This window comes from Branchiostoma belcheri, unplaced genomic scaffold, assembly GCF_001625305.1.
Source record: "Branchiostoma belcheri isolate BF01 breed outbred unplaced genomic scaffold, Haploidv18h27 scaffold128, whole genome shotgun sequence".
Taxonomy (NCBI): domain Eukaryota; kingdom Metazoa; phylum Chordata; class Leptocardii; order Amphioxiformes; family Branchiostomatidae; genus Branchiostoma; species Branchiostoma belcheri.
The window spans coordinates 154,922-170,723 of record NW_017802691.1 but is presented as its reverse complement, the minus strand read 5'-3'; the positions used below and the strand labels follow the sequence as shown (position 1 = coordinate 170,723).

At 40.2% G+C, this 15,802-nt stretch overlaps 1 protein-coding gene across 1 annotated transcript; it reads right to left on the bottom strand.

Moving 5' to 3' along the window:
• Positions 1 to 817: 817 nt before the first annotated feature.
• LOC109463587 (calcium-responsive transcription factor-like) lies at positions 818 to 14,793 on the bottom strand. Its single transcript, XM_019760444.1, has 13 exons — positions 14,739 to 14,793; positions 9,179 to 9,322; positions 8,696 to 8,824; positions 7,624 to 7,774; positions 6,805 to 7,019; positions 5,941 to 6,130; positions 4,780 to 4,900; positions 4,159 to 4,302; positions 3,571 to 3,759; positions 2,905 to 3,067; positions 2,210 to 2,357; positions 1,733 to 1,854; positions 818 to 1,418 (listed from the first exon to the last, which is right to left on the bottom strand). Exons 2-13 carry the CDS (start codon positions 9,296 to 9,298, stop codon positions 1,101 to 1,103), a joined length of 2,010 nt encoding a protein of 669 aa, XP_019616003.1. The 5' UTR covers positions 9,299 to 9,322; positions 14,739 to 14,793; the 3' UTR covers positions 818 to 1,100.
• Between the last annotated feature and the right edge of the window lie 1,009 nt (positions 14,794 to 15,802).

Here is a 15,802-nt window from a genome sequence, read left to right as displayed (position 1 = left end):
CGAGATTGGGTCAGAGGTCAGGTAGTAAATTAATGACGTTGTTTCAGTCTAAAACCTACCTTTTTTCAATATTTCACAATTAATTAATGATATACATGTTCTTTGTAACAGGTACATATAGAACATAAACTTTGAACGTTCAAAAAGACGTGAATATTAAAGCACAAAAACACCCCTAAAATCTTAGTGGAACAGGTCCTTAGCCATGACTCTTGACCTCTCACCTTTTGCCTTTCCAAAAAACGCACGAGACATTTGGAACTGTTTATGTGTTTCTGAAGGTTTGTATTTACGTTGTTTCTTGTCGGACTACATTTCTGTTCATTCAGCGTAAATATGTCAGACATAAACATGTTTATTCGCAAGTATTTTCAACCAGGTTCAAAAATAACTGGCGTTCGCGTTCTCAGTACTAACTAAGAACGAGTGAAACTACAAGTTGGTTTAACGTCACAAGAATACAACAGAAACTGTGGATGGACCAATCCACGTTGACACGCGTCTGTAGTAAGAAAATACAAGCCAAAAAAAACGTTTTTCAGGCCATTTTATTTTAGCATTTCTAAAATAGAAAGATATACATGTACATGAAACAGTCATAACCAATTCAGTACATTTAATTCTTTTGACATTTGGAATAAAACCAATTCATTGGTACTAGTAAATTAACAGTACAAGATAGACAACTCATATATTACCAATGAGCATACATGTTTCTTCACTAATTTATATAGACTTCATACAAGTCATCTTTTCCCAGGTCAAACAATTTCATCAAAACGGAAGAAACGTGAATAAGACTGAATATACATTCCTCTGTCAATTGAACTCTATTCTTGAATTTTTTCTAGGTTGAGAATCCAATGGAAAATAGCTTAAATAAACAATAAATACAGTTTGCTTGGTGATGACTATGTATACAGGTACATTTTTGTATAACTGCTTTATTTCACATATTTTACAATAGTTCATAGATTTTCTATCACATCAACCTACAAGGTTTTATTGTGAAAATCAGTGCCTACGTGACGTGATACAAACTGCTCTATCAAAAACGATAAAGCTTACTTATAGTTTACAAAAAAAATTCTCTCTTCGACTTAAGGGCTCTCTTGTGCATTTGTTTGTTGTTGGTTTTCCATATTTGGCATGCTCTCCCCTGTTTGTAGCAAGTTCGCAGCCTCCGTGTTAACTGTGCGGCTATTGGTCAAGAAGTGTGCGGGCAGGGCCTGTCCTACGTCCTCATTGGTCACTGTCAGAGGGATGGTATGAGCCGTCTGATTGGTGCAAAACTGTCCCGATATTTTGTCCTGTATCAGGATCTGTGATTGGCCGAGCTCCTCGTCATAACCCTTTGCAGCCTCCATGTTGACAGAAGCTCCTGTTTCTGACTCCTTTCTGGACATTTCATCTTCACTCTGGAATGGAAAATTTAAAAAAGAATCAGTTTTTGTATTAATATTGCGATGGATGTTACTCTTTGAATATGGGACAGTCTATCACAATTAAATCTGCATACCTATTCATATCAGAAAGCATTATTGTGTCCTTAGCATGCTATGGTGGCCATTCAGCACTGAAAAACTAAAGTTTAAAAACATCTCTTTTGGAAGAGTGCTAAATATGTTAAAAAAGTATAATATTATATAAATGTACCCTAGTAATTTAAAATCTTTGAATTGTATCGATCTATAGCTGTAGAAAACCTTGTGAGAGTCTGTGTATAGTTTACCTGTGTTTGGAATATTTTGGGGTTGAGTGCTGACAGTAGCTGAGCTGTCTCGGGTGTGAGGGAATCACTAACGAGGGTTGTCCCGTCACTCATGGTGGTCTCTACTTGGGACACCACATGTTCTGCAACAGGAAGGGAAACAAGAAATGCTTTTAACACTAATAACAGGTAACATAAATGCAAATGCATAATGCAAAACCCAAAGAAACATTGATGGAAGAAACGTGAAAAGTGTGGGCCACAAAAAAACAAACAAAAAGATATTGAAAATCATCAAAAGCAACAAGGTCACACTACAGATGGATAGAAGAACTAGCTATACATTTGTATAACATAGCCAGGATTTCATTTTTAGCTGCAGTTTCCACAATGATCAACAGGGAGCAATGCAGCACAGCATTGCACCTGGCATACTTTGAAAAAGATCAGTTCAAAATTTAGTGACTACTGCTTTCATTTTGTGGGAAAAGTCCCTACCTCTCCCATGGTTAGTAGTCAGAGTAACAGTAACAGTTTGAGTGTGTGGTCCGTCCCCCTCCCCACACCCAGCAGGATGACACGCCGTCGGCCACAGCTGACTCTGTAGCTCATGTGCTGCATTTTCTAGACTGTTGTCTGGTGCCACCTAAAAAAAAAAGACACACAGATGAAGCTGTCTTGTACAGTGGACAATTCATCCATATATCAGCATTCTGTTCATTACTCAATAAATATACAGAAGATATAAAAAATGGAACGCCCACAGCAGTACCAAGGAAATCCTGGTTTTCAACATTTCAAATCCTGAGCTCCCTGCCAAAGTAGGATTTTTTACAGGTAATCATTGGATGTTTAGCCAACGTTGCATCACGATTTTGCCTTTAATTTTGCAGATGACATCTTTTCCAACGTTTAAAAACTAAAGATAGAATGCCTTCAACAAGGCATTGTACCAAAGTGCTAAGCACAATACATCACAGGTTTCGCACAAGCATTCTGCCGAAATGCTGATAACTCAGTTTATGTTACCTCAGTGGTGGTGACTGCAGTTACAGCCAGTTCCCCCCGCTCAATGTTACCTGCACTAACCTGCATAATTATGCAGCAAATGCAATATGAGCCCTGTTACACATTACAGGTTTCGCACAGGCGCAGTTCTGCTAACATGCTCATCATAACTCAGGTAACGTTACCTCAGCAGTGGTAACAGCGGTGACGGCGAGTTCGCCGCGCTCGATGGCCATCTGCGCCAGGTGCACGTGGTTCTGGATATCATTCACGGTTGGGAAGTACGACAGGTTGTGTCGCTCCGGGACAGAATCGCTCCCACCGAACAACTCCTTCTCCACAAACTTCCTGGGAAAGGACACAAGTCAAGACGGTCTTGTGGTTAAGGTTATAGACTACAAAATGTAAATCTGAAAGTTCTGGGTTCCAGTCCCAGGCCGACACCACTGCCACTTAAAAAGGTATCACTCATATGCTGGGACACAGTTTATTTCAGAGGCCGTAACTTTTGCACTGGGCAACCTACAACAAATGTAGCACCCCCAATAAGTCTCACACAGAAACCAGGACTTGTACTGCAAGAGCGGGTATTTAATACCATGACTTAGGATCTCCTTAGAGTTCCTTGACAAAACTGTAATTTGAATGTAAAATAGTTAGTGTGAAGACAGCCTTAACTTTAATGCCTTCCTGACATGGTTCCTAACTCATTTTTTCATTGACTCATGCATTAAGAATCCACCTTTATAGTGACACCCAATGAGAGGCTATTTTCGTGGTCACTAAAGACAAAAGTGATTGTAATTTGAGCGCAAATAATTGGTCCTCGGTTCGTCAGCCATTGTGCCCACCTGACAGCCTTCCTGACCTGGTACACCTCGCTCATGCCGGCTGCGACCAGTTCTCGGATCTTGGCGGAGACGCGGGGGTGCAGGCGCGAGGCGGCCTCCATGTTGCACACGGAGAAGTCAGCCAGAACGTGGTCCTGGACCTCGTCATGGAACTGGTGAGCCTCGGGAGTAGGCAGCTGCACGTACTGTCTGTGGAATATATTGCAACACACTTTAAAACAAGGCAATTAACACAACTGTCATTCACTTCACCCGGGTATAAAATGGATACCTAAGTTTGGTTGGGAAGGTAAAAGGCACTTTGAAAACCGCATTATCATAATATATTACGATATTATGTCATAGAAGAAATTGAACTACTTCCCAACACAAAGAATTGGGATTCCATAAGGCAACAGGCAAACTGAAGGCAGGAAAATGACTGTACCCTTCCTCTCAGCCCATAGGAGACCATGTAGACTTAAAATTATTGCCTAGTTTTTCTTGCACATGTACAGCTGTACATGTGTGACTCAGCAGCTAAAATGGTAACTAGGTAATCCAACTTGATCTTCCTGTCATTCTACGGTTTCAAAATCTTCTTCCCACCTCTCCTCCCCTCCGTGTTCCAGTCCAGACTCCTTGAGTGAGCGGAAGGCTCTCTCCTGCGCCTGTCTCAGCGCCTTACGGTCCATGTCCTGGCTCAGGTGAACTCTGAACTGCGGGAACTTCCTCACTTTCTTGATGTATATTCTGGGGAAAAGAGTTGTAAAACAGACTATAATTAAGATGTAGGATATACAGTTAGTAGAATATTCTTCAATCAGTGACAGTTTTTGAAAGGTAGAAACACGTACCTCGAAACATAAAAAAATTGGAGGTACGTGTTTCTACCTTTGAAAAACTGTCACTGATTAAAGAATATTCTACTAACTGTTAATTTTACGTGACTGATGAACCTCTTCAACAATAGGATATACAGGCTAGTCCACTAATAGTGGTGACGCTGTCTTCAACTACACATGTACCATACTTTCAACTGCCATACCCTGTCTCATGTTACCCAGTATTTATTACTGAGTGCTTAAAAGCAGAAAATGCAGTATGAATATCATTTTTAAAGTTTCTGTACGGACTTCAAACGCACCATGCAAAGAAAGCACTCTTTGTAACTCACTATACCAGACTGTGGCCCCACCAATAATTGTACACATGAGAACATATCCAAACCTAGCGGGACACGTCGCTTTGAAACCCTGTTTCCCACTCCTCTCCTGTTCTGCTATCTTCTTGGCCACGATGCCCTTTCTTCTTGGTCCAAATTGGCACTCCTGGACGATAGCCCTGCTGCCTACAACAAGGTAAGAACAACTAATCAATCATCTCATTTCACTTGATGTTTGGAATCGATTTCTACTTAAAGTGAATAACCTCCACTCCTTAGGAACTCTGGAAATCAATCTTAGGCTGATATAAAAGTACCTGACAGGTGATGTTCTGAATCTTAATGAGAGTCTTCCTTCTCTTCTTTCCAAATTTTGGATTCTCTTCAGGCCACTTGAAGTGTAATGCTCGAGATGAAGCATAAGTCTGTTTCAATAGTGCAATTTAGCTTTGCTGAGGATGTTTCTAGGTTTACTCAGGTAGTGAGAATTTGAAAGACTTCTTTGTTGGATTGCCAAGAAATTTCCCTTTGTCTAAATTAGATTTGTATTAAATTAGATTTGGAAACTGTATCTGTATAGCCGGTGTAACCGCCTTTTGGCATAATACACCAGCTTCGCAGGCACACAGTACGGCGGCAGCTGGCTACATCACACCGAACGACTTGTTACACCTAATCCTTGGACACCAAACTCTAGACATTGTTTAAAGCTATCTAATGACAATGCCCCTACTGTACTTGGTGACAGCGAGTTCCATTCTGCGATAATTCTAGGAAAGAATGAATTCTTGAATGCCTCAATCCTTGGTTGATAACTCTGGTACTTGAAGACATGTTCTCTTCTGGGCTGGTACAAATGTATTGGGTACTTAGTGGTATTAGGTTAGGTACAAACAATGATCTTACCGATGTTGACAAATGGAATCCCGTCAAACGGCACATACTGAGATTTCCACATGAGCCTGGTGGAGGGTTTGCCTGGTGTAGGAGACTGGTGGGTTCCCCAGAAATTTCCCTTTTTCTAAATTTAGATTTGTATCTAATTACATTCGTATTAAGTAAACCATGATCTTACCAATGTTGACAAATGGAATCCCGTCAAACGGCACATACTGAGATTTCCACATGAGCCTGGTGGAGGGTTTGCCTGGTGTAGGAGACTGGTGGGTTGCCAGAAATTTCCTTAAAATTTATTAATGGAGTTTTCTAACAAACAATGATCTTACCGATGTTGACAAAAGGAATCCCGTCAAACGGCACATACTGAGATTTCCACATGAGTCTAGTGGAGGGTTTGCCTGGTGTAGGAGACTGGCGGGTTCCCCAGAAGCTCTGAGTCTGCTGTTTGTGGTACGTCAGGAGCAGGTCCAGTTCTACATCGTTCTCCACCCAGCCACGGAACGAGTCACCGATTTTCTGTACCAGGGTAGAGACAGAAAAAAAGGAGTTATTAAAGGATATAAAAGAACACGATGGCAACTTAGGACATGGGCTGTTTCAATGTGGTCCTTGATAGGAGTTGGTCAGTGGATACAGTTGTATGGATGGGCAGGGGTGACTGTATATAAAACTCAATACTATTTTAGCGAAAGGAGCCTCTAATTTTGTTATCTAAGAGTGCAATGTATACAAAAGCCATAGACTAGAGCCTCTGATTTTGATATTAAAGTATTAAGACCATACTACTAAAAGAAAACAATCTCCAATTTTCTGCATCAAGGTACATGTAAGTAACGATTGAAAAATGAGTGAAAAATTCAAGTCATTCGTATACAGTACTATACACTGCAGTAAAAGCCATATACTTAAATTAAAGCAAAAGGAGTTTTCCAATTTTCTGTATCACAGGGCCATGCGATGCTTCTATAAAAAATACTGATTTGCTGTCACATGTACCCATAAATAACTCCGCCTGACTGTAAAGCCTAAGCTTAAACTTTTGATTATTTCTTTTCTAATAAGTATATATAAGTTGTTAAGTTTTATTCTATACCTATCTATTTTACTATGCTACTTATTGTTACCTATTTGCCATACAATGTACCCTGTACAATTGTCGTGCAATAAAGTTCTTCTATGAAAAATCCTACCTCCACACCCCTCAGCCTTGCAGCCCAGGGGGGGCACCCGTCGGGTAGGGTCTGCTGGGGGGGTGGGGACACCAGGGTGATAGTCGCTACATCGTCTGACGCCAGTTTCTCCAGGCTAACCGTGGCCATGCCTTCACCCGGCAGCCTCTCTAACGTAGCCGTGGCCTGGGTCAGATCATGGATGATCTCTACTGACTGTGTGGGATCCTGGGGATCTGTGGAAGATTACACAAACATGTATGTTAGTTAGTGTAAGTTTGTAAGGCCAGTTTCTCCAGGCTAACCGTGGCCATGCCTTCACCCGGCAGCCTCTCTATTGTAGCCGTGGCCTGGGTCAGATCATGGATGATCTCTACTGACTGTGTGGGATCCTGGGATCTAAAAGATCACAGAAACATGTATCAAACTCCAAGCCGATGTTAGGGAGGAAGATTCTATCAGAAATGGGTAGCTTGCGCGAATTTGAAAGAAATGATTTTGCTTCCCAACATCTGCTTGGAAATTAAACTTCTAGGTTGACTGTTTATGTGTACAAGCTAAATCTTGGAGAAAACAAATGTTTAAATCTTGTCTTTTTTGTCTGGTAGCCATAGGAATTTCAAGCTATTTTTTTTAAATGGTCTATTATCAGATTATCAAATTATAATGGATGAAGGAAGCTGATGCTGGTAGTGTCCTTGGCCCTTGACCTTCAAGATGACCTTCAAGATGGGTCAAGTTGAAGGTGAATGTTCTACCAGGAGGTCTAACCTTCATCATCACCAAAAATATAGTAAAACTTGGTTCTCCCTTAATTTTTTTTGTTCCATTTGTGCATACCTGTGTGTTCGTGGGTGTTTTCTTGGGAGTCGGCTGATTGGCTCACGGTGATCATGTGAGGGGCCTGGGCCTGGCCGACAGCTGATTGGCTCACAGGGATCACATGATACAGCTGACCCTGTGACCCGTCCCCTCCATTCAGTGCAATCATCTGAAATACAAAAACTGGTGTTAATCTCTTCAAAGCCAATAGATATTGGCTCAAAAGAAATCATGCAGGTGGACATGAGTACCTAGCTTTGGTTAGGGACGTCCCTCGGATAGGACGTTACATGGAGGTCCCCTGTTTGGGGAGAGCCACACCCCACGCACGTTAAAGAACCCACCGCACTTATCGAAAAGAGTAGGGGACCTTCCCGGTGTGAGTGGTTCAAACCTTACAGTCTGGTCTTACGCAGCTTGTGCATGTACAAAACTGGTGTGTTACACCTAAAGGCGGTTTACCAGTTATGCGAAACAAACAAAATGCAACAGCTTGACTGAATGAGTCTGAAGTTATCTTCCACTATCTTTTGTCAGACACGAGACACAATTCTGATTAATGACTGAGCATCATTCTTCCTCCAATGAAAGATAGCACCTGCTATCTGAAACATTGGACTCTATCCAGTTGCTTAATGATTAATATCTTGTATTACATCAATGAGGGCAGTTTGCCAGAAAAATGGAAACTTTTTTTAGCCATTCTCACAGAAGAAACTGGTACATGTACATGTGTAAACTTTCAATGGGAAAACTGTGTTAACTTTTGTGTTTAAAAGTTTAAATTTAACTTTAGATCCAACACAAAGAAGTTCTCTCACCTAGATCTTTCGACCAGTCACTCTGGTCTTCTTCAGTAGACTGACCCAGACTAGAGTGACTGGTCGAAAGCTCTAGGCGGGAGAACTTCTTTGTGTTGGATCTAAAGTTTTAAATCCAGTAAAGGAAACACGTAACTACCAACACAGATGAAAGCTTTACAGAACTCTAGTTGTGCATACAAGTTTAATCCTTCCTTGTACTATATATAACCCAGATGAACTTTCATGATAGTATAAACTTTTGATTGGGGAAAAGATTTTCTACAGACCTGAGCGACTGCCCCGCTGACAGTCATCTGCCCCATACTGCCCTCTGTGCTGACAGGAATGATCTGCACGACCTCCATGGGCTGGCCGGGGGCAGCCTGAGTCACAGCTACAGGTCGGTCTGTATCATCCTGTATACACACAAAAATAACACACAGTCAGTCTATCATCACTAATCATCAACTTTGGACAACAAGTTACAGAAAACATATACTAAGCTGACATTGATTTATAATTACTAGTAATAATTATGTTTACTTTCACTGAAGCAAGACATGTGGTTTTTGCTTTGTTTCTTCTTCTTCTCCAATCAAAAAAGATCAATGACCAACCCACAGGACAGAGACAAGTGGCAGGCTGCCATCAAGCCGCAGTATTGCTGTGCAAGTATGTCTAACGCTCGGAAGACGGGGAACAACAGACGATAAACCGGATAGTGAGTGTCAATGAATAATTGTCACTGTTCAGTAACCGTTTTTTACCACCTGCTGGTATATTGCTGTGCCTGTAGTGCCAGTGTCGTCTGTCGATCCTGAGCTGACGATTTCTGTGACTCCGGTGATGGCGTGATGGACCACCTGCATCTGGTCATCTTCTGCAGACATCTTGACTCCAGTTAAATTTTACTTCTGTAATGACAGAAAGTTAACAGTTTTATATTAGACATTTGGAATATGTTTACCGAAGGCAAACACATTGTTTTTGCTACGTTTCCTCTTCCTCTTCCTTTCCAAACACTGACCTCTGACCTGGCCAATGACCTGCATGGTTTGTTGGTGTTAGGTTACATCATGACAGTCATGTTGCAGTTTTATAGCAGGAGGGATTTATACTCCTGACCATATATATATGAGTCAGAATTAGCAGGTAAAATTTGCCTGGTGCAAGCACAATTGTAATTTTCAGCGTTACTGATACAGGTATGCAGAAAAAAAAGTATTTTGAGCCCCGTATAACTCAAGATTTGTGCATAGCTGCAATAATCGCAGTACACTTGCCACAATTCATCTTTGTCCCACCTGCTGCTTTTGATGAATTGATCATCCGGAAAGACTTTGGCAGCAATTTTCATCTAGCCCAGGGATAAGTATCGCAGCCACATTACGCCACAATTCATAACCACTTCTGACTTAACACCTAATCACTCGTCCATAAATCAAACAAAAGTTTGCTGCCAAAAGATGCTTATCTTTTAAGGCCCGGCGGCCAATTTGATTCCAGGGGATCTCAGATTTTTAAAGGAAATTTATGGAGTAGTCTGGGAAAATGAATCTGGGATCTTGTGATAGGAGCCAGATACTATCATAGGACTATTAGGAGCTATTAAGTTAAGATGCAAACTGGTTATCATTTCAAACAATAGATTTTGAAATTGTTACATATCTTTTTAGAACTTTTACATGTGGATTATTATACAATGTATGCCTTGATAGATTAAAAAACTGCAACTTGGAATAATCAAAGACAAAGGACTTTTTTCTGCAACACACAATTGCAAGTATAATTTTTTTTGTCATTTTATATCCAGAATGGTGCAAGTACAATATATAGAGCTATAAAGCTTATAACAGGTTCTGACAGTGACATTAGACTATTACTATTTAGTACATGTATATTTACTAATAGTTTCTTATGGCATTCATAATAAGTGTAGGTCTGTATAATACCTTTCCTTTGATTTTGAAATTAAAGTGACTTACATGTATATTACAGATCCCAAAGGGAACCAATTTTAAAAGGGTTCCAAAACACATTAAGATAGGAACACTCAATGTGCACTTAATACTAATAGATGCAGTTTTTCACTTCAAGATGCATGTCAACTTTATGAAGCCCTGTTTAAGATCATTCACATTCGTATGTGCATAAGCTTAATGATGCCATTAGTATCACCAGGGTGAGGGATTGAAGACTACGAGAATCTCCACCTGCAATTTGTTGAAATTGCCTTCCGGGATTCATGCCAGGATTATACTGTAACAATGCTCTAATTTGGTGGTACCAAAAATTACAGTAATTTTGTGTGCCTTCAGCGGAATTCTTATGGACAACATGAGCTGTAAGTACAGTGTAATTCCTTTTAAGAGTTAACTGGGAGTGGGAGTTCATAATTTCTCGAAAGGAAATCACTGGCGTAATAGCAATGAAATCATCTGTAATTTATTTTAAAGTATCGAGGTAGAGCATGTTTGTTTAAAAGCCATACCAATTTAATCAACAGTTGGTTCTCTACATTTTGTACATGTATCCGAATATATTATCAGCCCTTATGATTTAAAATAAATGTATTAAACCTACAAAATTGTGCCTTTTTAACCCTCCAAACTTTACCTGCAATTCTAAGTTCTAAAACATGTCCTATGATTTAGTTGCGTAACAACAATCTCACTGAGTGTGAGATATTTTCCCTTGAGAGGGGTTTTCACTCAAAGGTTGGTGTGTTCATCCTTGGCTTTCACCGTGATGCTTTTAAAACACCCTCAGGAAAACCACTGTGTAGTACATTAGGAAACCAGCGGAATTATTGTGTTTGATGTTGATTGAGTACGGAATCCTACACGGAATTCTTTGCTCAAGGATAATTCCTAGAATTCTTGGCCCCAGGATGATTCCTCTGAACTGAGATGATCTTCAGGGAAGGGGTGTGTCATGCATATGGGTGCTGTATTACTGTACTTTGTCACTTTACTGTCAGCGTCAGTCTGACTCAGTCAGTCTAGCAAAGGGAAGGACCTGTACCCAACTTGAAGTTCGAAGTTCTTTCCTCAGGAATGCTTTAAATATACTGCTTTATCACTTTATTGCTTGAAAAATACCTTAAGGACACGACTACAAAGACCTTCGGTAGCTCAATCAGTCAATGTTCAGACATCCGTGAAGCAAGTAAAGAGGTAAAAAGTCTCGAGGGTTTCATAACTCTTCGTGTGCGTCATCCACTGATGTAATTCTGAAGCCAGGTAATTTTTCTAGATCAATTGATGCCAAGGACAATTTTACACAAGAGATTGTCCCCACTCTTAAAGAAAACTTAAGCTTGGAGTCATAATCCAATATGATCCATCTCTAGCATCTTAAGTTCAACTCAGAGGGAACTACTCTCATCTGCCGAATAAACGTACCCCCCGTTTTTCACACGAAGTTGAAAAAAATTACTGGTTTTCAAAAAATTAATAAACGTACTGTGCAAAATAAGAACGTACTGGGTGGATGTTTGGGCCCAAAAAAATAAACGTACCCGTATGTTTATTTGGCAGATGAGAGTATTGATAAAAGAATGATTGATAGGTTACAGAATGTAAAACATGCACTTGGTAGATTAGAGACTTGTCAATAAAATTTATATTCCCTGGTACACAAAAAGGGTCAGTAATTTTCATTCTGAGATCAACATATTAGTTTTTTATTACTATAACTAGATTGCCTTTAGTAGTGGCATAGCATATATCATTATCAGAACTCTCTTTAAATGATAGTAAATCAAATAGAAAGTATCTGACAATACATGTTATTGTAATACTTCTAACAGGCCAATTTTATTGAAGTACATGCATGGTCATACTACATCATACATCCTAACTAGTGTTGTGTCATGGTTTTATTATGAGCTGAGTCATCAGAAATACCTGCACAGCTTCAATTTTACCAGTGCCCTAACACTAGTAAACAGTAACATGCATATGCAGGTGTCTTCCATGCAGTAACTCATACATATTGAGTAAAGCCAGACCATGCAAAGAGCCAGACCTATCTGGATTTCATATTAGCGGGCTCAAAAGGGGATTATCCTTTTAAAGGATAATCTGAAAGTTTGGTCTTCCTGAGTACCTCCATAAATTCCAGTAATAGCTTATAGAATCCTAGCTTGACCTGGCTTAGCTCAACAATGTAGTAATCTGTGGCAATTTTTACCGTAAGTCCATTTTATTTTGTGGAGACTTAATTTTGTGAGAGAAGGGCAAAGGAGGCTAGGTTTTAACGTTTATAATACTATTATATTACAAAAATACACATTTCTATTTCTTTTATTTTCAAGTTTGCAGCTGTTACAACAATTCTGTAGTATAGTCGACAGTAAGATACAGTGGAAATGCACATTCAGTGTCATGACTTTGCGATGGAAAGGTTGAAAAAAAAAGACATTAAAAAGATTGATAGACAATCAAAACTTGCGACAGAAAATAACGCAGACATACTTAGCGACTTCAAAACTGACAGGTCACCCACCCAAAAACTTTCCTCCCAGTATGCCAAAAATAACTACCACCAGCCCTTTGTAACTAAGCTAGAAAAATGCATTTGTCCTTGGCGTTATATAGATGATTGACTGCCCAAAACCTTAATGGAAAAGGTAAAGGTAGTCCCATAACATAAATGGGAATCTCTAAAACACACCAGAGAGGGGCGGTCACCTCTGACAATTCCTGGGTGACACGAACTGACCCCAAAGTGCTGTAAGGTGATCATCAAGACTTTCCAGCGTTCGTGCGAAATAAAACTTGGGATTTCGCTGATGAAACTGCTGATTTTTTCATCGCTAAGTGCGCGCTGCGGCCGACCTTGTGGCCTGAGTCGAGCGCGGACATACGGATTCAGCCTCCCGTGTCGTTAAAATTGCAAACACCATCCCGAATTCATAAATTATTGCCTTTCAGTGGTTCGCATGGGATAAGGCCCAGGAAAAGAAATGTTGTGTTTCCTGTTTCCCGACCGACCCTAGAAAAAACTGCCAACCGTAGACTTTTTTGGGGAGTGGACCCCTGCAAGGGACATAATTGTTCGAGCTGATCATCCTTTTCTAGCTCCATGATCTGACACCTGAGTGATAAAATGTTGTACAATTGATTTTCTAACATTGACATTGAAAATAAAAGTGTCCTCATGCAAGTTTTACTTCATTAAACTGTATTGTATAATTTGGACCTCTATATTATATATAAATATCACTGAAGTCTAAAAAAAGAAAAAAAGATAATCCCTACCTACAGACCCTAATTTTTTCAGGACTGAAACAGGAAACACAACATTTGTTTTCCTCGGCCTGAATCGCTTAACACTGCAGTCATGACCTTGTGCAATTTAGGGATGCTCCGGACAACATTGCGCCATACGGTCCACTGAGCTCCTGACATATCGACAGAAGATGTTGGACTTGTCCAATCACCATATAGGAGGATTTCTTAACGCTTTGGTGCGATAAAGCTTTATCTTGGTCCTGCAGGGCCCAAAGCTGTTCTTGGCAACGCATGTTATGGCCTAGGTTCACCATGGGGATGAGGCATAACATTATATGTACTATGTACGCGAGACATTATGATGTCTTCAAGTAAAGCTTGGAACAGTCACCTTCAAGCTAAATCATGGCTTTTGCTGTGGCTTTATGATTTTTACTATGTTTCTGATAAACAAACTGTCATGTAGTACAGTCATGCAAAAACATACACATACATGTAGGCCTCATGCACTTAGTACATGTATGGCCAGGTTCAAGCAAGGTTATTATATGATTGGGATTTTCTCTAGCTCCCAACTTTTCAAGTGTCTAAACACAACACAGTTTAAGATGTTGAAAAATCCTCAATCAGAAATTACTATAATCTTAGTTACAACACCCCCCCCTCCCCCATCAAATAATTGTATTCTCCCCCACAACCCAACCACCCCCCACCCCCTTCCCCAAATAAGACCACTGGTAAACAATTTAATTATCTACACAATCTAGATGGATCCAGGAATAAAGTCACTCAAAGAAAAGCAACACGACATTGGAAAATTTGCTCTTTTCTGACGAAAACGTTGAACATAAAAACGTGAATACAGCGATCGTAAATTTGGGCTCCTTTGGCAGAAGCGAAAGCTACCATAGCAAGTCAGCCATTTTGTCTGGAACAGTAGAAGACTCCCCAAGCTTGGTTTAGGCATATTTTGGTCAGAAAGGAACGAATGAAGACATTTTTTGACCCATCGTTGACTTGACGTCCTTCCAGGCTCCTGCCAAACGATAAAAAGGCAAAATTTCTGAGCGGGAAATCAAAACGAGTCGCAAACCTCGACTTGGAAACGCCGCGGCCTCGTCCTGGGCTGATGGCTGCCGGAACATCCGGGACATCCGGCGCGCCCGAACATTGCCGAGCGGTGGTCGGAAACCCGAGCGTGACGTCATCAACCAAGTTCCTATAATGCAATGTATACAACAGAAGTGTTGCGACTACAAATAAATTTTTCAGATAGAAATAAGCAACCGATACACCTAAAACGGCTATTTGTATGAATACGTATAAATGGCCATGTAACGTTCCAAATCGGTGTCTTTTTAATTAATGAAGAAATTCTTATAGGGAAGCGAGTGTGGGAGCCCCGGCATACAAGTAGGATGGTACCCAGGCTAAAGCTAAAATCATTTGACAAATGCTGTATCAAATATGCATATACATGTTCATAAGTACGTTATAGTATAACTTATACATTGTATATTGTAAGACTGTAAAACATGTGACCTGTGCTTTAACTAAAGTAGCTCAGTGGGGCAAAAATGTACAATAAATCCTTCATTAAGCATCATGCTTCACCTATGAGGCCGACCCTAAAGAAAAATATAATTTTTAATGCCCATTGGAAAATGGTATTGACTCTTTTCTGGAAATATACATCAAAGTCACATCAAAAAGCCTTTACTTTCTACTTTCAAAAAAAGGGTACTTCTAAATCAATATTTACCTTACAATAATGCCAAGGTATCATACATAGCTTTGGGAAATAAGGCGGCCTACGTATATTTCCAGCTCCTACATCTTTCATTACTTTATAGATATGAATAGGGTGCTTTGGGGACTATTACTTAGGATTCCCATTGTCTTCATAACATAACGTTATATTCCCCTGGACATTTATGGCCCTTTCCCTAACATAGCAGCATTAACTTCGCGCAATAAAAGATCCATTCCAAAAGTTATCGCGGGGCCCCATTGCGCCAAAGTTCTCAGTGGAGGATGTTGAGATAGATTGATGGCCGTGCTTATCCAGGTATCAGTTCTGCGATATCGCAAAGCTCGCATTTGTTCTTGCACCTTTCCTGGTGCCATAAAGAGAGCCCCAGGCACACTCTGCGATCA